This window comes from Desmodus rotundus, chromosome X, assembly GCF_022682495.2.
Source record: "Desmodus rotundus isolate HL8 chromosome X, HLdesRot8A.1, whole genome shotgun sequence".
NCBI lineage: Eukaryota > Metazoa > Chordata > Mammalia > Chiroptera > Phyllostomidae > Desmodus > Desmodus rotundus.
In genome coordinates, this window is record NC_071400.1 from 67,573,187 (window position 1) to 67,597,165 (window position 23,979).

Below are 23,979 nucleotides of genomic sequence, written 5' to 3' on the forward strand. Positions count from 1 at the left end.
GAACTACATAGGGGTCATAAAACATACTTTTTCTGTATAGGGCCAGATAGGAAATCAGTAAAACAATAGATATGAAAATGAGTGTGGCTGTACTCCAAATAAAACTTCATACCAGTCAGAATGCTACCATCAATAAATCAACAAACAACAAGTGCTGGTGAGGATGTGGAGAAAAGGGAACCCTAGTGCACTATTGGTGGGAATGCAGACTGGTGCAGCCACTATGGAAAACAGTATGGAGTTTCCTCAAAAAATTAAAAATGGAACTGCCTTTTGACCCAGTGATCCCACTTCTGGGAATATATCTTAAGAATACTGAATCACCAATTCAAAAGAATATGTGTACCCCTATGTTCATAGCAGCACTATTTACAACAGACAAGGTCTGGAAATAGCCCAAGTGCCCATAGTAGCTGAGTGAATTAAAAAGCTGCGGTATGTTACACAATGGAATACTACACAGCCATAGAAAAGAAGGAAATCTTACCTTTTGCAACAGCATGGATGAACCTGGAGGTTATTATGCTAAGTGAAATAAGCCACTCAGAGAAAGACAAATACCATATGATCTCACTTATATGTGGAATCTCATGAACCAAACAAACTGACAAACAAAATAGAAACAGAGGCATGGATACATGGAACAGACTGGCAGCTGTCAGAGGGGAAGAGGGAGAGGGGACTGCATGAAAGAAGGTGAAGGGAGTAGCCAAAAACATATATGCATAACTTCCAGACACAGACAACAGCATGGTGATAGCCAGAGGACAGGGGCACTGGGTGAGGGTGGGCAAAAAGGGGGAAGTGGGGATATCTCTAATAGTGTCAACAATAAAAAGAAAGTAAAAAAAACAAAAAACTTCATTTACAAAACATACAGTAGGCCATATTTTGCCAAACGCAGAATTAAATGAAAACATATATCAAAATTTGCAGAGTGTTTAAAGGAAAAAAATTTTTTTTTTAATATATTTATTGATTATGCTATTACAGTTGTCCCATTTCCCCCCCCACTCCACTCCATCCTGCCCACCCCCCTCCCTCCCACATTCCCCCCCCCATAGTTCATGTCCATGGGTCATACTTATAAGTTCTTTGGCCTCTACATTTCCTACACTATTATTACCCTCCCCCTGTCTATTTTCCACCTATCATCTATGCTACTTATTCTCTGTACCTTTACCCCCCTCTCCCCCTCACACTCCCTTATTGACAACCCTCATGTTCTAGTTGTTTGCCTAGTTTGCTCTCGTTTTTGTTTTAGGTGTGGTCGTTAATAACTGTGAGTTTGCTGTCATTTTTACTGTTACTATTTTTGATCTTCTTTTTCTTAGGTAACTCCCTTTAACATTTCATATAATAAGGGCTTGGTGATGATGAGCTTCTTCAACTTGACCTTATCTGAGAAGCACTTTATCTTCCCTTCCATTCTAAATGATAGCTTTGCTGGATACAGTAATCTTGGATGTGGGTCCTTGCGTTTAATCTTGGGTAATGTAATTATGATGTGCCTTGGTGTGTTCCTCCTTGGGTCCAGCTTCTTTGGGACTCTCTGAGCTTCCTGGACTTCCCGGAAGTCTATTTCCTTTGCCAGATCGGGGAAGTTCTCCATTATTTGTTCAAATAAGTTTTCAATATTTTGTTCTTCCTCTTCTCCTTCTGGCACCCCTATAATTCGGATGTTGGAACGTTTCAAGGTGTCCTGGAGGTTCCTAAGCCTCTTCTCATTTTTCCAAGTTCTTGTTTCTTCATTCTTTTCTGGTTGGATGTTTGTTTCTTCCTTCTGGTCCATACCATTGATTTGAGTCCCAGTTTCCTTCTCATCACTATTGGTTCCCTGTACATTTTCCTTTGTTTCTCTTAGCATAGGCTTCATTTTTTCCTCTGTTTTTCAAACAGATTCAACCAAGTCTGTGAGCATATTGATAACCAGTGCTTTGAACTGTGCATCCGATAGTTTGGCTATCTCTTCCTCGCTTAGTTGTATTTTTTCTGGAGCTTTGAAGTGTTCTGTCATTTGGGCCACTTTTTTTGTTTGTTTGTTTGTCTTGGCGTCTGTTACTTTAAGGGGCGGAGCCTTAGGTGTTCACCGGGGCGGGGTAATGCTGGTCGCTGCGCTGTGACGCTGTACGTGGGGGAGGGGCCGAGTGGGAGCAATGGCGCCTGCCTCACTCTCCTCCGGATTTCAATCTTCCACTTTGATACCCACAATCAAACTGGGCCACTCTGGTGCTGGTTCCCGAGTAAGTGGGCCTGTGCATACTCTAGGCCCCTGTGGGTCTCCCCAACAACCTCTCCCGTAAGGCTGGGAGTCTCTCCTGCCACCCCAACCCCCAGGGGCGCTTTCAATCAGAGGTTTGAGGCTTTATTTCCCCGAGCTGGAGCCCTGGGTTGCGCAGCGGTCTGCTTTGCTGCCCGCTGTTCGTCCGGTTTATCTGTGGGCGAATGTGGTGCCGCAATGTGCTACCCGCCACTCTGAGTCCGGCCCTCTGGGTTTATCTGTGCAAATGTGGGACCACAGGGTCTGCTAGTGCTCGGACTGCCTGCGCCATTTGTCCCACACTCCGCCAGTCTCAGTCCCCCCACAGCCACGGGAGTCCTCTCCACCCCGGTGCCCGTCTCCGCCCCTCCTACCAGTCTGGATGAATGATTATTTTCTGTTTCCTTGGTGTCAGTCCCCCTTGCTGTTCGATTCTCTGTCAGTTCTGGTTGTGCGAGGAGGCGCAGTGTGTCTACCTACGCCACCATCTTGGTTCCGAAAAGGAAAAATTTTAACATCAAATACATATATAGTTGATCCTTATTATTTGTGGATTCTTTATTTGTATATTTGCCTATTTTCTAAAATTTACTTGTAACCCCAAAATCAATACTTGCAGTTTTTCATGGTCATTTGTGGACACACGCAGAGTGTCAAAAAATTTGAGTTGCCTGACACGCACGTTCTCAGGTGAAGTTGAAACAAGTGATGCTCTGCCTTCTTGTTTCAGCATTTATCCTCTGAACAAGTGTCCTTTTCACAGTCTGTTTAGTGCCACATTTTCCACATTTGTACTTTTTGTTGGTGATTTTACTCTTTAAAGAGGCTCACAAATGGCCGTGGCTGGTGTGGCTCAGTGAATTGATCATCAGCCTGCAAACCAAAAGGTCATGGGTTCCATTCCCCATCAGGGCACATACCTGGGTTTCGGGCCAGGTCCCCAGTTGGGGGTGCGCGAGAGGCAACCAGTCAATCTTTCTCTCACACATCAATGTTTCTCTCCCTTTCTTTCTACCCCCTCCCTTCTTTCTAAAAATGAATAAATAAAATATTTTTAAAAACTGCCCCACAAATGTAGTGCTGAAGTGCTGTATAGTGTTCCTGAGCTCAGGAAGGCTGTGATATTCCTTACAGAGAAAATATCTGTTAGGTAAGCTTCATTCAGGCATGACTTACAATGTTGTTGGCTCTAGGTCCAGTATTAATGAATCAATAATATATATTAAAAAGGTGTCTTTAAACAGCATACATGCAACTAGGTTATATATTGATTTTCTTTTTTCTCTTTTTAAAAAAGATTTTATTTATTTAGTTTTAGAGAGGGGAAGGGAGAGAGAAAGAGAGGGAGAGAAACATCCATGTATGGTTGCCTCTCACGCACCCCCTACTGGGGACCTGGCCTACAGCCCAGGCATGTGCCCTGACTAGGAATGAAACCGGCAATTTCCTGATTCACAGGCCAGGACTTAAATCCACTGAGTCACAGCAGCCAGGGCAATTGACTTTCTTTGTCATGTGTACAAATGTGCACACACACACTTCGTTTTTGTTTTGCCGAGGCATTTGAGAACAGCAGACATCATGACACTTCAGCATGCATCTCCTACATAACCACAATACCATCACCATACTTATGGGTACTGACAATAATTCCATAATATCATCTTTACATTTCCCCAATTATCCCAAAAATGTCTTGTACAGCTTTACAGCTAGCTCATCCCACCCCAATCCAAGAATCAATCGAAGTTCATTCCTTGCATTTAGTCGTTATGTTTCTTTTATACAGAAATCCTCCATCATTTTTGTTTGTTTCCTAGGACACTGACGAGGCTCAGCCAGTTGTCTTGTAGAAGGTCTTCTATTTTGGATGCGTCTCATTGTTTCCTCATGGCATCATTTAACATTTCCCTAGATTTCATTTCCTTCCTCTAAACTAGAGGTGAAGTCTTGGCTCGACAAGATTCAGGTTAAATATTTTTGATGAGAATACTTCATGGGTAATGTTTTGTATTTTTACTGCATCACATCAGGAAAAATACAATGTCAGGCTGCCCCATCATCAGTGATGCTACGTTTGTTCACTGGCTTAATGTGAACACCAAATCTCTGCTGTAAAGGTGTATTTCTGCTTTGAATTAAAATGTATGAATATCCTATTTCTTACAAAGTTTTACCCAATAGTTTCTGCACCCACTGGTAATCTTTGTCTGAATTAATCATTACACCAGCAGTTGCAAAATGGTAATTTCAAAAATCTATCATTTCTTCTACACTTATAGCATGCTCATAGTATTCTATAAAAAGCAGAAGAGTTTTCCTTTATTCCTCTTCCCCCCTCTTTTTTACTACCACTATGGATGCATGTATTTCTGTTGTTAAATCAACTCCCTTCATTATTCCTTTTAATGCTCAAATTGTCCCAAATTTGGTCAGTGGAAACTCCTTCAAGCTGCCTTCTGTGACCTTTTGACATGACTTCATTGGTATTTGAGTACTTCTTATGGGCATCTCTGGTTTTAAAAGCTGTATATATGATGTTCATTTGCTGAAATCCCTATAACATCTGCCCACTGGTTTTAGTTCTACTTTTTGCAGGAACAGAACATTGTACTTTTTCCGTGTGGGATGTTGTGTTACTTAAACACAGACATTATATTTTGTTTAGGGCAATTCCATGCAACCACTTTATTAACATTACATGAGCATATAAATCATTAATTTAGACCTACTCATATGCTCACTTCATCCCTAATATTCATATTTTAGGAACCCCATTGCACATAATACTTGATTAAATTTCTGGAAGCTACTGCAAGTTTAAAGGTTCATTTTCAAGGTTCCATCAGAATGTTGCCATGTCAAAAAGGGTTGCATCAAAAGAGCCAGGTCTGCATTTCTTATATATAACCTGGGACAGATTCACGCTCTGGCTCGGAGCAAGTTCTTGATACTACTACGGTAACCACAAAGGTATCTGAAACACTGTGTTAACACTTAAGGGCTGAGTCACACCCAGCATTAGTTATTAAAATTATCCTAACAGTCCTCCAGCATTTTCATACAAGTTTTTGTAGTCTATTATAACTTACTTATACATAAAGCACATGTAAATGCAGATGTGCCTTCTTTCCAGGGTCCACCCAATCAGCACTACATATTACTATACATATTTGCTCAGCTCAGTCAAGAAAAGCCTGTGAGTCTTAAGCAAACAACGTCCCCACTCACAAAGAAAAAGAGTGCCTTGTCCTCTACAATCCGCACACCTTCCACACATATAGGCAGAAAGGAACCCTCCGAAAGGGCACACTAACTATAATTCCTCTGTTTGCAGACATATATCCAGTATCTGAAATTTACTGGTAGCATTTGCCTGCTGGGAAAAACAATCCTAATTATGCATGAGAAGTTAATCAATCACATTAAATACATAAAGTAGTATACCATTTTATTTATATTTCTTACTATTCTAGTATGATCAAAGCACACTGAAGGCAGAAAGAATCCTTATAAAGTGCTTTATAATTCTGGGTAGGGAGAATGAAATGATCATTCACTATAGTACAATAATATAACAAAAATAAAATAAAAACAAACATAATAATGTGACTTTCAACTACTAAGACAATAGAACAGGAAAAAAACTTAATGTCTGATTTCTAATTAGCTATATAGGTTTTTTTAAATGTGAAATTTTAACATTTCTGAATAATAGTAGGAAAAAACATAAAACAAATGAGAAAGTTCTTTTGGATTGGTGTTTCAGGGTTCTTAGGGTATAATCCCAGCAGCGGAATTGCTGGATCAAAGGGCAGTTCCATTTTTAGTTTTCTGAGGAAATTCCATACTGTTTTCCACAGTGGCTGCACCAGTCTGCATTCCCACCAACAGTGCACTAGGGTTCCCTTTTCTCCGCATCCTCTCCAACATTTGTTTGTGGATTTGTTTATGTTGGCCACTCTGACTGGTGTGAGATGGGACCTCATTGTGGTTTTAATTTGCATCTCTCTGATGGCTAGTGATGCTGAGCATCTTTTCATATGTCTCTGGGCCCTCTGTATGTCTTCCTTGGAGAAGTGTCTGTTCAAGTCCTTTGCCCATTTTTTAACTGAGTTGCAGCAGAGAGAAAGAAGGACCTTATACCCTTTTCAACAGCATGGATGGAACTGGAGAGCATTATGCTAAGTGAAATAAGCCAGGCGGTAAGGGACAAATACCATATGATCTCACCTTTAACTGGACAATAAGCAACAAAAGAAAAAGCAAACAAAATATAACCAGAGACATTGAAGTTAAGAACAATCTAACAATAGCCAGAGGGGAGTGCAGAGGGGACAGTGGGGAGAGGGCTTTACAGGAACTACTATAAAGGACACATGGACAAAATCAAGGGGGAGGGTGGAGGCGGGGGAGGGAGGTGGGTTCAGGTGGAGGGATAGGGAGAAAATGCAGACAACTGTAATTGAATAACAATAAATTTTTTTTTAAAAATGAGAAAGAAAAGGCAACGTAGCCCTGGCTGGTGTGGCTCAGTGGACTGATCGCAGGCCTGCAAACCAAAAGGTCATTGATTCGATTCCCAGTCAGGGCACATGACTGGGTTGCGGGCCAGGTTCCCAATAGGGGGCATGAGAGAGGCAACCACACGTTGATGTTTCTTTCCTTCTCTTTCTCCTTCCCTTCCCCTCTCTCTAAAAATAAATAAATAAAATCTTTTTTTAAAAAAGAAAGGCAATGTAGGAGAAAAGCTAAAGGCCAGAGTAAGTGAAATCAGCATGTCAAAAGGATAACCACAAAAGTATACCAATCATTCAGAAGGTACCTTTGTTCAGAAGATGAAGGAATTCAGGTGCTTTTTCCCGAAAAACCCTTTGAGCATCCTCAGCTTTCATGGACACTTCCTTTGTCTGAATCAGGAAAAAGCCTGCATGAATCATCTGTGGAAAATAAAATTTCACTTAGATTTTAAAATCACCTTCTGAGATTAAAACAATATTTCCTAGTATTGTTCTGTATAAAAGGTGACACAGCCTGCTGAGTTTTGTTTTAGTTATAGCTCTAATTCGGAGTGTTTGCTGTAACAAGTTTTCATATACACAAGAGTCTTTCTTCCAGATGCGTGGTTCTGGTTAAGAACAGTACCACAATGCCTACTGCTAAGATTAAGGGTCAAACAAATGTGAATGATCCCTTGAAATTTTAAATATAATTAAAATTTTTTTGACTGAAACTAATAAATGGAAACTTTGGTGATACTACAAAATTTGTAATGAGAGGAGAATGGTTAAGTCAATTATGGTACACTGACATAAAATACTGTAGTTCATTCAACATAACAAATAATAAAATGAGGGAAAGCTTATGTAACAATGTTAATTTTTAAAATCATGATACAAATTAATGGAATACAGCACAATAATGATAGATTACATTTATGGAGTACTCACTTTGCACCAGGCACTTTTAAGCACTTTAGGTGTATAATACACTTAACCAGCTCATGAGGTAGGTACTATTATTCTCATTTTACAGATAAGAAAACTGAGGCATTGAGTGGTTAAGAAACCTACCCAAAGTCACACAACTATTAAGTAACAGAGTTGTGATTAAAACCCAATTAATCAACCGCTGGTCAAGAGGGTGGTGTAGGCAGACATGGCCCACCTCGTCACACAACCACATCAAAATTACAACTAAAATATACAATGACCACTACTACAACCATCAGAAATCGAGTTGAATGAAAGTCTAACCAGGGAATTAAAGGGACCACATCCATCCAGACTGGTAGGAGGGGTGCAGATGTGGAAAGGGCTGGTCCCACACCCACGTGTGGTGGATAAAAATTTGGGAGGGATATCTTGGGAGTGAGGAGTCCCAGCTCCATATCAGGACACCCAGCCCAGGGTTCCAGTACAAGGAAGATAAGCCACAGAACTCCTGGCAGCAAAAACTGACGGGGATTGAGTCTGTGGAAGAAACTGCTTGGAGCCCCAAGCAGTTCCTCTTAAAGAACCCGCACATAGACTCACCTACTCAGGCTCACTCCCTCTGAGCTCCAGCACTGGCGTAGCAGCTTGAAAGGCACCAATGGTATACAGGGAGAAACTGAAATGTCTGGCATCAAGGATAGCAGAGGCCATTGTCCCTTTGCCAAACTCACCTGCCACAGAGCTAGTAACCTGGTTCCATATCTGAGACTCCATCAACATAGCTAATACTGTTTGACCCACCTTGGAGATCCCTAGAGACTCTGCCCCACCCAACTTCTTGGCCCATCCAATCTACTTTTCCATATCCATGGCTGGTCTTGGCTTATGCTTCACAACTTCTAAATCCTCTCAAATAAGCAACAGCTGGCTTCAGTGAGCCCCCAGGCCAGGCACTAGCAGCAGCCAGCCTAGATTCCCATCTTGGCTTCCCCCAGGGATCTCCAGCCCTGCACACGTATCAGCATCACAGATTGCTTTATAGCTCAGGCAGGGTGCCCTGAGCAAAACACAAGTGGGGGCTAACCTTGGCCTGCACCACCTGGGAAACCCCAGTGCCAGTGCACCCAGTGGACAGCTACAGACCACACTGGAACACCACCACCCTGCGCCTGCAGAGCTCATCCTCCATGGAGGGTGGAAGTTGGTGGTCAATGGTCACAGCCAGTCCTTGGAGCTGACTGGGCTGGGTAAATCCCTCCCATTGATCATTGAATTGGCAACAGCAACCAAGGCTCATCTACAAGAGGAGGGAATAATCAACCCACAAAAAGGGTGCACCTCAAGTACCCAACTTGGGTGATAGGGGCGGCTGTGCCACTGGACCCTCCAGGACACCTACTACATTAGACCACACTACCAAGACACGGAGTCAAAGCAGCTCTACCTAATACATAGAAACAAACACAGGGAGGCTGCCAAGACGAGGAGGCAAAGAAACATGGCCCAAATGAAAAAAGAGCTAAACGAAATAGAGATAAGCAATCTATCAGATGCAGAGTTCAAAACACTGGTTTAAGGATGTTCGAGGAACATAGTGAGGGCATCAGCAGCATAGAAAAAGACCCAGTCAGAAATGAAGGATACACTAATTGAAATAAAGAACAATTTACAGAGAAACAACAGTGGAATGGCGGAAGCCAAGAATCAAATCAATGATTTGGAACATAAGGAAGCAAAAAACAACCCATCAGAACAACAAGAAGAAAAAAGAATCCAAATACACAAGGATAGTGTAAGGAGCTCTGGGACAATTTCAAGAGGCCCAACATTCACATCATAGGGGTGCCAGAAGGAGAAGAGAAAGATCAATTAATTGGAAATCTATTTGAAAAAATAATGAAAGAAAACTTCCCTAATTTGGTAAAGGCGATAGACATGCAATTCCAGGAAGCACCGAGAGTCCCAAACAAGATGGATGCAAACAGGCCCACTCCAAGACACATCATATTTAAAATGCCAAAGGTTAAAGACAAAGAGAGACTCCTAAAAGCAGCAAGAGAAAACCAGTTAGATACCTACAGGGGAGTTCCCATAAGACTGTCAGCTAATTTCCCGAAAGAAACTTTGCAGGCTAGAAGGGATTGGCAAGAAATAGTCAAAGTCATGAAAAGCAGGGACCTATAATCAAGATTGCTCTACCCAGCAAAGCTATCATTTAGAATCAAAGGAGAAATAAAGGGCTTTCCAGACAAGAAAAAACTAAAGGAGTTCATCATCACTGAACCATTATTATATGAAATGTTATAGGGACTTATTTAAGAAAAAGATCAAACTATGAACAATAAAATAGCAAAAATATATATCTATCAACAAATTGAATCTAAAAATCAAACTAAGCAAACTGAAGAACAGAGACAGAATCATGGATATGGAGAACGTTTTGATTGTTGCTAGATGGGAGCGGGTGGGGGAGAATGGGTGAAGAGGTGAGGGCATTAAGAAGTACAAATAGGTAGTTACAGAATAGCCACGGGGATGTAAAATACAGTATAGGAAATGGAGTAGCCAAAGAACTTATATACATGACCCACGGACATGAACAACCGTGGGGGGACTGCCTAAGGGAGTGCGGGTGCTGAGTGGAGGGGGGCAAAGGGGGAAAAATTTGGACAAGTGTAATAGCATAATCAATAAAATATAATTAAAAAATAATACCCTATTTATCTGATTACATACTAAATTAAAAATTATTCATAAAAGAATATTCAAAGTACAGTACGATATAATTTTTAAACTTATTTCTACTCTACTTTTATAGTTTTCTATGAGGAGTACATATTAATTGTAATAATTATTAGTTTTTAAAAATACAGTCATTCAAACACTTAATTTTTTAGCAAACCCTACTGTGCTTTTAATATCAAAGTAACATATATATATATATATATATATGCTCAATACAAAACATTTGAGAAACAAAAATAGAATAACCAAGATGCTAACACTAAAAGATGCCTCTGCCATATAGCTGTACTTCTGTCTACTCTCCCAGTTTACTTTCCCCCATTACAGAAATAATACATGTTCATTGTAAACTCCATAAAACTACAAAAAAGAAAAGAATACCCTTCTCTTAATTCATTTCCTAAGGTTAACCATAATTGTTTATTTAACTGTGAACATTTTCCAGATGCTCTACTATAAAATCAGTTTTAATGGTTGATAGTATTTCACCCTATTAATACATTATTCCTTACTATTCCATCAAATTGAATTCAAACTCAAATTCTTTTTCACAGCCCTCAAAGCTAACTCAGAAAAAAAAAACATAAATTAAAAGGTAGCAGAAAATTACATGGACATCACTGCCAGATGACTGCAAAGTTACTTAAAATGTTAGAAACAATCCTACATCTGTTTCTAATTTTCTAGACTGCTCCTTACCCTCACTTTACAGTCAGAAACATAAACTGAAGAAAGTAAGATGATTAATTCAAAATACTGTTATCTAAAAACAAATAATCAACTATGAAACTTTATTTTGGTATTTTACTGTAGATATTTGAAGAGACTTTTTCATGACAATTATTCTTTCTTTCTCAAGTGTATTTTATTGATTATGCTATTACAGTTGTCCCATTTCTTTTCTCCTTTATCCCCTCTCTGCCCTTCGCCCCCCAACCCTCCAGCATTCCTCTCCTTAGTTCAAGTCCATGGGTTGTACATACAAGTTTTTTGAGTCCTCTGTTTCCTATACCATTCTTAACTTCTCTTATGCTTCTTCTTCCCTGTACCTCCCCCCATTTTTCCCCTCCCTCTCCCCAAAGAAAACCCTCCATGTGATCTCCATTTCTCTGATTCTGTTCCTGTTCTAGTTGTTTGCTTAACTTTTATTTTTATTTTTTTTAGGTTCAGTTGTTGGCAGTTGTGAGTTTGTTATCATTTTACTGTTCATAGTTTTTGATCTTCTATTACTTAGATAAGTCCCTTTAACATTTCATACAATAAGGGTTTGGTGATGATGAACTCCTTTAACTTGACCTAACCTGGGAATCACTTTATCTGCCCTTCCATTCTAAATGATAGCTTTGCTGGATAGAGTAATCTTGGATGGAGGTCCTTGCCTTTCATGACTTCAAATACTTCTTTCCATGCCCTTCTTGCCTGTAAGGTTTCTTTTGAGAAATCAGCTGATAGTCTTAGGGGTACTCCTTTGTAGGTAACTCTCTCCTTTCCTCTTGCTGTTTTTCAGATTCTCTCTTTATCTTTAACCTTGGGTAACTTAATGATGATGTGCCTTGGTGTGTTCCTGTTTGTGTCCAATTTCTTTGGGACTCTCTGGCCTTCCTGAACTTCCCGGAAGTCTATTTTCTTCGCCAAAAATTGGGGAAGTTTTCCTTCATTATTTTCAAATAAGTTTTCAACTCATTGCTCTTGTTCTTCTCCTTCTGGCACCCCTATGATTCTGATATTAGGTCGTTTAAAGTTGTCCCAGAGTTTCCTAAGCCTCTCCTCATTTTTTTTTTTTTTTGAATTCTTGTTTCTTCCTTCTGTTCTGGATGGATGTTTATTTCTTCCTTTTGTTCCAAATCATTGATTTGAGTCCTGGTTTCCTTCCCTTCACTGTTGGTTCCCTGTACATTTTGCTTTATTTCACTTTGGGTAGGTTTCATTTGTTCCTTCATTTTGCAACTGAGCTCAATCAGTTCTGTGAGCATCCTGATTACTAGTGTTTTGAACTGTGCATTAGATAGGTTGGCTATGTCCCTGTCACTTAGCTCTTTCTCTGGAGTTTTGATCTATTCTTTCATTTGGGTCATATTTCTTTGTCTTAGTGCACCTGTTATGTTGTAAGAGGTGGAGCTTTAGGTATTCACTAGGGCCAGGCAACCCTCTTTGCTGCATTGTGGCACTGTCTGTGGGGGAGGGGTCAGAGAGGGAACAATGCGGCTCACTTGCTCTGTTCTAGCCCCACTTTCCAATGATCTCTGGTGTGAGACTGGTGTTCTCCTGCCGTGGTAACCCCAGCAGTATTTTACAGCTAGCTTTGAGTCTTAAGTTTCCCATTAAGCCAGCCCTGCCTTGCCCACATAGTCCGCCACCTTGCCACGTATCCTCTGCAGTTTGCTGCCCATCTCCTACTGGTCTAGGTGAATGTTTCTTTAACTCCTTCGTTGTTGGGAGTTTCATGCAGTTTGACTTTCTGGCACTTCTGGTTTATTGTTTTTAGACTGGTTGTTATCTTTCTTTTGGTTGTGCAAGGAAGCAAAGTGTTTCTACCTATGCCTCCATCTTGGCTGGAACTCATCTTCTATTTTTTAAAGACTTGAAAATAATGGTAACACCTAACTTGAATAATGCAATATTTCTAAACAATTCAAACTACTTTTGTTCTAATTTATCCTGTGCATATCTGTGATCTAAATAAGAGCTAGCTAGAAATCTTATTTTTAGATGAGAAAACCAAGGCCCAATAATTTCTCGACTCCCTATAGTATGTGCTTTTTGCTTTTACACACCTTTTCTGGACTTTCTACCCTCTTGAGTTTTATACTTCCTATCTCAAAAAACCATTAGGATATGTTTAATTTATAGAAATAAGTGAAACAAAATTCTGTGATACTCCTAGGGTTTAACAAAACCAGAGTTAGCAATCACAGTTTCAATGTAAGATCATTCTAAGCTATTTGTGTTATAATACAAGAAAGACTCAAGTTTTATTTTTTCCATCTCAGAATTAACTAGGTTCTACATATATTTTCCTAGGAACTTGAGCTTCATTTTAAAAAAGAAATGCAGTCTCTCTCTTACTATGTAAGTCACTGGTTTTTGGCATGTTTTGATATCCTCTTTGCATGTACTTGGCATTTTCTTCTTTTTGATCTCTTTTCATACCTTAATTTTGTGATTTCAGAATTATTTAGGACAACTAGCCAAAAAGTCACAGGGTTTTTCCTTCTAGGCTGAATGATAGTATGTCTTAACTCCGTTCACTTTTTTGATCACATCCCTGCTCCACCAGGCATTTAGCAACTTTAACACTGAGGCAGCATAGCAGTGTCAGGCTTCAGACGAGGATGTAGCCTACATTGTGGAAAACAGTAAGGGGTTTCCTTAAAAAATTAAAAATGGAACTGCCTTTTGACCCAGTGATCCCACTTCTGGGAATATATCTTAAGGATACTGAATCACCAATACAAAAGAATATATGCACCCCTATGTTCATAGTAGCACTATTTACAACAGAAAGGTCTGGAAACAGCCCAAGTGCCCATAAATAGATGAATGGATAAAAAAGCTGTGGTACATTTTTACAATGGAATACTACACAACCATAGAAAAGAAGGAAATCTTACCTTTTGCAACAGCATGGATGGACCTGGAGGTTATTATGCTAAGTGAAATAAACCAGTCAGAGAAAGACAAAAACCATATGATCTCAGTTATATGTGGAATCTAATGAACCAAACGAACTGACAAACAAAATAGAAACAGAGGCATGGACACATGGAACAGACTGACAGCTGTCAGAGGGGAAGAGGGTGAGGGGACTGCATGAAAGAAGGTGAAGGGGTTAGTCAAAGAACATATATGCATAACTCATAGACACAGACAACAGCATGGCAATGGCCAGAAGGTGGGTTCCCAGGCAGGGGCTGGGTGGAGGCAGGCAAAGGGGAAAACAGTGGGACAACTGTAATAGCATAAACAATAAAAACTAAAGAAAAAAAAACTTTCAAAAGAAGGTGCAGCCTACAAAGCCACACTGCCTGGATTTAAGTTGTGGCTTTATGTTTACCAGCTGAGTGACCTTTTGCAAGTTAACTTACCGTCTCTGTGGCTTATTTCCCTTATATGTAATAAGAGAAACAATGACGCCTATTTCATAGGTTATTCTGAGTTGAGTTAAATCCTGTATGACAGTGCCTGGTATATAGAAAATACTATATAAGTGTTAGCTATTACCATTATTTTTAGGTTTGTGTTTAAGTTATTTTGTATTCCAGAAGGACATCTAAAGAACCTCCCCCTTCCTGGTCATATTGCTCTAAAGGGCACAAAACACTGTAGTTGTACACGTCAGATACCAAAGGTTAAAAAGTTAACATATGATGACTCATGAGGAAAGTACTTGTTTTGATGTCTTTTTTCTTTAAACATACCATATATTCTTTATGTCCACTCCTCATTACCTACCAAAAAGGAGTTTAACCTGAAAAATTTTATCTTTTGAAAACTGTATCGCATATTTTAAAAATCACCCTAGAATATAATGAAAATATTTTCCCCTCAGGTGTTGGATTAACATATTTTTAAATAGCTCAAAGGCTAGAAACACTTTTTCTATATCTTACCAGATTCACGGCATGTTTCCATCAGCTTGGTATAATTTAAAAAAAGAAAATACCAAAGTCTTAAAATTATACTTTGGCTTCTGTTGTTTTGAAAACTAGACCTCAGAGATACTCTGTAGATTTCAGACATCGGTTTTCTACACTGTAGACTGTGTATCTCCAGAGAGGTAGTAAGGTCGCCCCCCCTAAAATTGTTCCTCTTGACAGAACTGTTACAATACTTTAAAAATCCATTCAAAATAGACTTCCTGAGTTTTCCATGCACTTCTCTGTTTCTGGAAGTTTGATCTTAAAACTCAAACAGACTCCCCCTGAAGAACATCTGATTAATGGATAAACAGATATCCTACTGCTGCCTCGCCACTGAAGCACTCATCCACACAGGAACGTCTGCTTCTTGAGCCCCTAACCTCTATACCCCCAGTTATTTTTCAAATGTAAGCTGCTAACCAAACTCACCAAAAGCCCCTGCTCATAAGCACATGGCCTCTGCTATCCCAGCTCCCACCTCATTCTTCTGCACCAACCCCCCCATCATGGCAACAGGGCAAAGGACAATAGGAAAGTAATGAGAAGATTGCTCTCATGCTCACAACAGGGTCCGAAAGTTGTATTCCTAAGTGTCTCTCCCACGCCCTAACCAATAAAACTCCAAATAAATTTTCCTACTAAATAATTATAAAAGGTCCTAAGTGCAGCTACTACACTTTTGTGAACTTCTGTAGAAATCATTTATTATAAAGAATGGAAGTTCTTTGAGGGCAGAGAATTTTTTCAATGTATCTCCAACCCGTTTCAACACCTCTAAGTTGCCATCAATTGTAAGATGCATTTCAGATAACAAAAATGTACAAAAACAAATGTGCACCCTATAATCAATGAAATATGGTAATGGAGTAACTTGCTCATAAGTGCTTAATAAATGCTTACTGAATCAAATTATATTTTTTAAAAGTTTCTTTGGGAAAGTATTTTGAGGCCTAAGCAACCAGCTTATAGATAATCTATAGGAGACAAAGGACTATAATTTAAGGATTGTCTGTATTTTTAATAGCCAATTTGAAAAGAATGGAAGTTCTCTGAAAAGTGGTGTGTTTCTATTCAGGTGTATGTGTGTTTCTCTTCTCTCTCTGCTTACCTCATCAATTAGTTTCATGGCATTTGCGATAGTGTAATCACCAGCAAAGAGTACCACTAAGCATGATTCATCACTGCTCTTCTGTCTCTGACCCTGGGTCACAGGAACGATACTTCTATTGGCTTCTGTGGAAATGCGGACAGCCTGAAGCTCTTTGGTAGTAGGCAGAGGAACATGGTGGTGAACAGCAGCATTTTCTGGAAGAAGGCTCCAGTTGAGTTCTCCTGACACAGGTGTAAAGTCATGGATATTACTCCAGGTATTATTGAAAATACTTAGCCCTGCATCTTTGAACTGGAAAGCTAATTCAGGGTAGTACCATTGGAAACAGCCAAACTTGATATTTGTGGAGGACTCAATAATGGGCTGAGTGGCACAGCACAAAAAGACTTCCAGCTTTCTACAATCCCGCACACGAAACTGTTGGCAGGCAAGTGCGCACTTGCAATCTCTGCAATTCCGGAAAAACACACTGCCTTTCACGGGTCCCAGAAAAATGATGCAGTTAGTACAGTCATCAATTGTAATGGTAGCAGAGTGATCAAAAATATAGATGTTACAGTTTTCACAGTCTTGAATGAGAAATTGTTGTCCTGCCACTGTCCCAGGTAAACGACCCACTGTTTCACTCTTCAGTCCACTGAACATGTAGTCTTTTGGATCAACCTGCAGGGACGAAACACAGGTTTTGAGTATGTATTATAACATTATTCAACAAATACCCATTGAATGCCAGGCACAATTCTTAGTGCTGAAATAATACATCCCTACTCTCACTGACTTTGCTGCATGGTTAAAATATGAACAGGACAATTTTTTCCCAATAAATAAAAGGCATGAGGGGAAAATGGGAGAGGAAACTGTTACAGATAAAGGAAGACTCAAGGACATATCAAGCAAACAATGTGTGGACATTGTTTGGATCCTGTTTCAACATACCAACTGTAAAAACACTTTTTTGAAATAATTGGGGAAATTCTCACACATACACACAGAATACTGGATGATATTAACAAATATTTCAGCTCTGACTCTTTTTCTGATGCTTCACTTTTAAAACTTCTGCTTTTTAAAAAATTTCTGAAATTGGAAAACTAAAAATGGAACTGCCCTTTGAGCCAGAAATTCCACTGCTGGGATTATACCCTAAGAACCCTGAAACACCAATCCAAAAGAACCTGTGCACCCCCATGTTCATAGCAGCACAATTTACAATAGCCAAGTACTGGAAGCAACCTAAGTGCCCATCAGCAAATGAGTGGATCATAAAACTATGGTACATTTACACAATGGAATTCTATGCAGCAGAGAGAAAGAAGGGGCTTATACCCTTTGCAACAGCATGGATGGAACTGGAGAGCATTATGCTAAGTGAAATAAGCCAGGTGGTGAGGGACAAATACCATATGATCTCACCTTTAACTGGAACATAATCAACAGAAGAAAAAAGCAAACAAAATATAACCAGAGACATTGAAGTTAAGAACAATCTAACAATAGCCAGAGGGGAGTGCGGAGGGGACAGTAAGGAGAGGGGATTACAGGAACTACTACTATAAAGGACACATGGACAAAATCAAGAGGGAGGGAGGAAGTGGGGGAGGGAGGTGGGTTCAGCTGGGGTGGGGTGGAGGGATGGGGAGAAAAGGCATACAACTCTAATTGAATAACAATAAAAATTAAAAAGAATTTCCGAAATTGGAAACATGCCCATAAATTGATGAATGGGTCTTAGTTTCTAAACCCTAACTGGTTTCTGCAATATGCTCCAGAAAATGGAAGAACCTAAAGGTGCAAGAATCACAATATGTCAGAACTTGCATGTACAAGCATGAGTCAAACATATATCAAACTATTCCTATAATGTAATTTTTCAAAATTCACCATTTCCATCTTTACATATTCTAAACTAAAGCTCACATAGTTTTTTAAAACAGTATGCCTGGAATCTGTCAGATTACTTTTTAAAATTTTAACTGACCTATCAAAATAGAGTCACTAAAAGGTCATTTTGATTTTTCCAAGTTATTTCTGAACCTACTTGCACTGTTTTACCTCTTTCTGGGTATATAAATTTTATGTAAAACTATTCATGTGCCAGAAACAGGCTCCCATAGATACAGTATGTAAAAATTGAATAATTTAATCATCTTAATCACCAGCAAACTGGGTTAAAGTAACTTCCTCAATACTGAACAACAAATATGGTACTTACTCGGTTTTACATAATGTATTAGAAGGGGCACTGGTCTGTAGCATGAGGCAACAAAAGAGGCACTTATTTTCCAGTCTCAATTTTGTCACCTAAGAGCCACATAACCTTAAAAAAGGCACTTTAACTTTCTATATCTTCAGTTATTCAACCATTTGAACATCCACTATGAGCCAGACGTTGTTTTAGGCACTAAAATGAATACGAACAGCTCTTTCCATAGGAGAAATAAACACTAACCTAAACAGATTATTTGAAACCTACCTGACTGTATAAATGATAAATGCCCAGAATATTCTGGAAACACAGAGGAGTAACACCTGGGGCAGGGTGTAAGACTTCTTGTACAAAGTGAGAATGAATAAGCTGTAGTTCACCAGGTAAATAAAAGGGGTTGGCATAAAGGATCCTCCCTTCACACCAGGTGAAAGTGAAAGAATAAATAAAATCAAACCCTTCAGAGAGTGTGAGGAAAACTAAAAGTGGTTTAGAGTTACCAGTGATAACTGCAATTGGAGCAGATGAAGCTAGAGAAGGAGGCAGGGACTATATTATAAAGCTTAGAAATTATCCACGGGCGTTAGAGTACCACAGAAGGATTTAAATAAGCAAAATTTACATTTCAGAAAGATTACTGGGTAAGAATAAGGAAAGGAAACGTGGAACATGGATCTCAGAGGCAGCTGCAGTATCCCAGAAAGGGCTGTAACTAGAGCAATGGTTAGCAGGGAAGAGCAAGATGGGACGAGTTTGAGAAATACTGAGGAAGTAGAATCAGCAGATTTGGTAATACAATGGCTACAGGAGGTAAGGCAGAAAGATGGGTTAAAAATACCCCTTTGTTTTTCAATTTTTTGACTATGAATCACATTAGTACATTCTTTACCACAGCCCAGCGTACTTATGAGTATTTATGCATGCACACATACCAATGAACTAGAGGTTTTACAAAATACTTACCCTTATTTTGTATTAAGCCCCCTATTATTTTCTATTATCCTACCCACAGGTTTGAAAAAAATACTGCTCTGGTTTGTGTGATTGGATACTGCTAGTGCTACACACACACACACACACACAAAAGTAAAGTAATATAGGAGGCAACAGAGGTTTAATGTGGGAAGAGGTGTTCAAGCAATTCCATTTCTAGGATTTTAGAGGTGACACACATGTATATAAAAGTACAGTGTTCCATTTTGGTATCTACCAAGATATTGAACTAGAATAGTTGCTGGCTCCCCAGTGCCAAAGATCAACCCCAAAGGGACTAAGTAAGAAAAGGGAAAACTATGAGAAACCCTTGTGGTGGTGTGTGGTAGTTTAAAATAGAAAAGGAACCACTGCGATTTTTGCTCTTACTTCTCCCCTCCCAAATCTTGAGACAATAGTGTATCCCCCACACCCCTTGGGATTCAGACCTCTGGTCCAGACCTCCTTCAGAGTAACTTCAGGGCAGAGAAGAAACCCTGTGCTGATGAAGAGCTAAAAATAAACAGGTCGGTACTAACTTTGACAGTCATTCAAGACCTCTCCATACCCTCAGAACTGGTGAAATAAAATCTAAGGCATCTCTTCTAATTCCACTTTTCTCAATTATTTGTTGGTCAAGTAGACTGAAAAAATAAAATTAACAAGAATACAGAAGATCTGTAACACACTTGAATAAATTTAAGTTCTGCAACCAAAAGTAGTATACTCACATTTTTCTTAAGCACACATTTAAGATTTTTTTTTAAAAAATTATGTACTAGATCATAAAGAAGCCTCAACAAATAATAGATAACTTATAGGCCATGATATGGAACCAACAATCAATCAAGCTAGAAGTTAATAAAAAATACTTTTTAATTTTTAAAAAAATATTTATTTATTTATTTTTAGAGAGAGGGGAAGAGAGAGAGAGAAACATCAATGCAAGTGATACATCAATCAGTTGCCTATTGCACGCCCCCAACTGGGGACCTGGCTTGCAACCCAGCCATGTGCCCTGACCAGGAATCGAACCAGTGACCTTTCAGTTCACAGGCCGGCACTCAATCCACTAAACCACACCAGCCAGGGCTCAAGAACGAAAGATACATTTAAAAAATCTTTGCCTATTTGAAAATTTAAAAACATACAGCTAAATAACTGATTGGTTAAGGAAATTATAATCAAAATCTAAAAATATTTAGAATTAAATGTTTGATACCACATGTGGAATGCAGTAAAAATGGTGCTTTGAGGGAGTTCTATAATTGTAAATAACTACAATCAAAACTCTCAAAATTAATGAGTTAAATGTCCATCTTAAGAAATTCAACAATGAACAACAGAATCAACCTATAGAAAGAGGAAGGAAAAATATGAAAATAACCACAGAGATTAATGATTTGGAAATAGAATACATGACAGAAAACATCAGCAAGGCCAAAAATAGTTTTTTGGAGGAAAAAAACTAAAAAGTAGGCAAACTTCTGGCAAAAATGATCAAGAACAAAAACTACAAATAAAAAGGCTAATATAACTGTAAATAAAGAAGTTAAAAAGAAAATAATATCAACAACTATATACCAACAATTTTAAAAAGATTTTGTCTAAGAAATGAACAAATCTCCTAAAAAATTACCACAATTAATTCAAAATGTTAAAAACTTAAATAAAAAGCCGCTACTAAAGATATAGCAGTGGGTAACGTGTTCCCACAGGGAAAACACCAGGCCCTGATGGTTTTATAAGCAGATTCCAATTTTATTCATCCCAGTTTTATGAAAACCCTTAAGGACAATAGAAAAAGAAGGAACAGTCCGAACTCAAACTACTAGCTTGTCCAGGAAGACCCTACTACGAAAAATCAAAGACATAACAATAGAAGAAAAGCATAGGTTCATTTCACTCTTGCCTATAGATGTAAAAAACTGCAAATTAAACCAACCCTATAAAAAGAGAAAGTACCTCAATCAAGTTGGGTTGATTTATCCCAGGTTGTGTGAAAATGGTTCAGTATTGGAAAATCTTTCATTGTAAGTCACCACTATGTGAGACTTACATTTTAGTCCTAACTCTTATCACCTTCTATGGGAATTTTATTCTTCAGTAGATCTGAAGCACTTGCTGTAACTTGTCTATGCCCTCTGGTTCTCCTTTGTCTAGAAGGCTCTCTCCTTGTTCGATTTGCCCACGTGTCCAACTTTTTCTGTGAAGCTTTTCAGTTCCCTCAACCAGAAGCCTGCACTCCTTTTCTGAGCACTTACATTATATTAAATACCAGTCCATGTCCCCTACTACATTGTATGTAAGCTTTGGGCTGGAATCCTGTAACCAATCTATTTAAAACTGAAACACCTCCTCCAATACTACCTTTTTATCCATCTTAATTTTTCTCCAAAACACTTAGCTTCCTTTTAATACACATATGTGAATTATATTTATTTTTTGTCTCCCCCCCATTAGAACATAAACTCCATGAGTGAAGGGATTATCTGTTTTGTTTACCCATCCGCCATCCCCCCACACACACTTAGAACAGTGCTTGATACCACACAAGCACTCCACACATCCTTGTTGAATCCATTTTAATTACTCAATCTTCATTACCTCATAGTGTAACCTGAGGTAGGTGGTCTCCAGGTGTCTCTTGAATAAACAAAAGTGAAGGGTAACTGAGTTTGATAATCACCTACTTCTCCATAGGCCATTTTCCATTCCATCACCAAAGAAGAAAAACTCTGATACTAATCAAGAACAACATGGTATTCTTCGTGACGTGACATTCAGTTAGGTCACTGTTCAAGTTAGCCGACTTCTGAGTAGGAAGATAAGGTAATTATACACAAAGCCCAGCAGAGGAATTCCTTTCGGTCTGTTCTGTTTACATACTCTTCTCTCCCATACCTGTAGCAAAAGGAAGGTGAGGCTACCTTCTACTCGGAAGAGCCAGTGGAAGGGGATGGGAAGATGGACGTGGAGCAGTCTAATGGGATCTTGATCTAGTTCAGGTCTTAAAGTGGGAAAAGGGAACATGCAAGAGTGGTTTAAATAAACTCTGATTTAGGCCTCAAGGAGGGTAAAAACATTCTCTGGTCTTCCCTTGTTTTCTTGGCACCAATCCACCTCCCACAGTGGGGGCAAGAAGCTCAAAAGTGCCACCAATAGGTGTGGGGAACAGGAGTTCAGTTGTTGGCCTATCTCTACCAAGGCCTCAAACTCAATGGGCTAGAGGAATATTTAAGCTTCAGTTTATGGTTTATCTCACTGTACCAGAAATTCCTTAAAACATTTATGTAAAGTTTTGTGTGGATTTTCCTGGGAAATTGATTTGGGGTTCAAGATTCTGGCCAAATTATCCTTGCCTAAGACCCAGATAACAAGTTCAAACATTTGCAACACTTAGCTATTTATGAAAATTAGGTAGGTAACAAACCCACATTTGGGTGAAAAATAAAAGTTAAAAACTGTTACTTCAAGGAACTTAGCTATTTTTTTTTGCATGGGAAATGATTTTTGAATATTATAAGATTTATAGTATTTAACAGAAATTTCAATCATATTAATTATATTATAGTTAGTATTACATCAGTAGTTGTAGTTAAGACTTGTTGCAAATGCAGAAATAAAATCTATTCTTAACTTTACAATTGCCGAGTTTGCTTGGGCTGTGTTATGGACTGAATGTCCCCTCAAAATTTGTATGTTGAAGTCCCAATCCCACAATGTGGTGGTATTTGCACATGGGGTCTTTTGGAGGTAATTAGGTTTATATGAGGTCATGAAGGTGGGAGCCTCATGAGGAGAAAAGATTCTCCCTCCTTCCTTCTTCCTCCCTCCCCCCTCTCTCCGTGCAAGCACCCAGTAAAGGCCATGTGGGCGCAGAGCAAGAAGGTGACTAACTACCGAAAGTGGGCCTTTGCCTGTGCGAAGTGCAGAACTCTTGGCACATGGCAACTCCATATAAAGCCCTACACTAAGAGACTTGACCGAACTCTAGCACAGCTTCAAAACCATGTTCCTAGGATGACCCCAGCCCCCCATTAAAATGCCTGCCTGAGAAAGCTCAACCCTGCCATGAAAATTTACTATTTGTTGTAGCCAATACCTGAAGACAGGCCCCTGACCTCCCTTACTTAGAGCATTTACTAAAAAGGGTTTGCAATTGTGAATATGTATCTCTTACAACTTAGAAATATCGTTCTCAAGGATCCGAGAGCCATTCCTTTGAAATATAATTATCTGGAAGGATAGGGCCTCTGCCTACCAGGCTCTGTGGGAGGATAGGATCCTAACTTTGATAAAGACCAGTTAACAAACACAGCTGGCCTAATCACATTTACACTGATCAACTTTGTAATTTTCACTTCTCTGGCTCTGCTGAGCCTCTGCTTTCCCTCCCGCACCCATTATTCTCCTGTTAAATCCCCCAAATTGGAATGAAGCTCAGCTCCTTCTCCCATTATCAGTAGTTACTGAATAAAATGTTTTTACCGCTTTAACTAATGTCTGGGTGTATACAATCTTTGACACCAGACACTCCATCTACTGACATCTTGATCCTAGACTTCCTAGCCTCTAGAACTGTGAGAAATGCATTTCTATTGTTTAAG

At 39.2% G+C, this 23,979-nt stretch overlaps 1 protein-coding gene across 1 annotated transcript in view; it reads right to left on the bottom strand.

Moving 5' to 3' along the window:
• RP2 (RP2 activator of ARL3 GTPase) overlaps positions 1–23,979 on the bottom strand; it is a 44,580-nt gene that overhangs the window by 12,789 nt on the left and 7,812 nt on the right. The window contains exons 2-3 of the mRNA XM_024580097.4: positions 16,189–16,854; positions 7,086–7,200 (exon numbers count right to left, since the gene is read on the bottom strand). Of these exons, the coding sequence (XP_024435865.1) occupies positions 7,086–7,200; positions 16,189–16,854 (781 nt within the window). The remainder of the gene's footprint in view (positions 1–7,085; positions 7,201–16,188; positions 16,855–23,979) is intronic.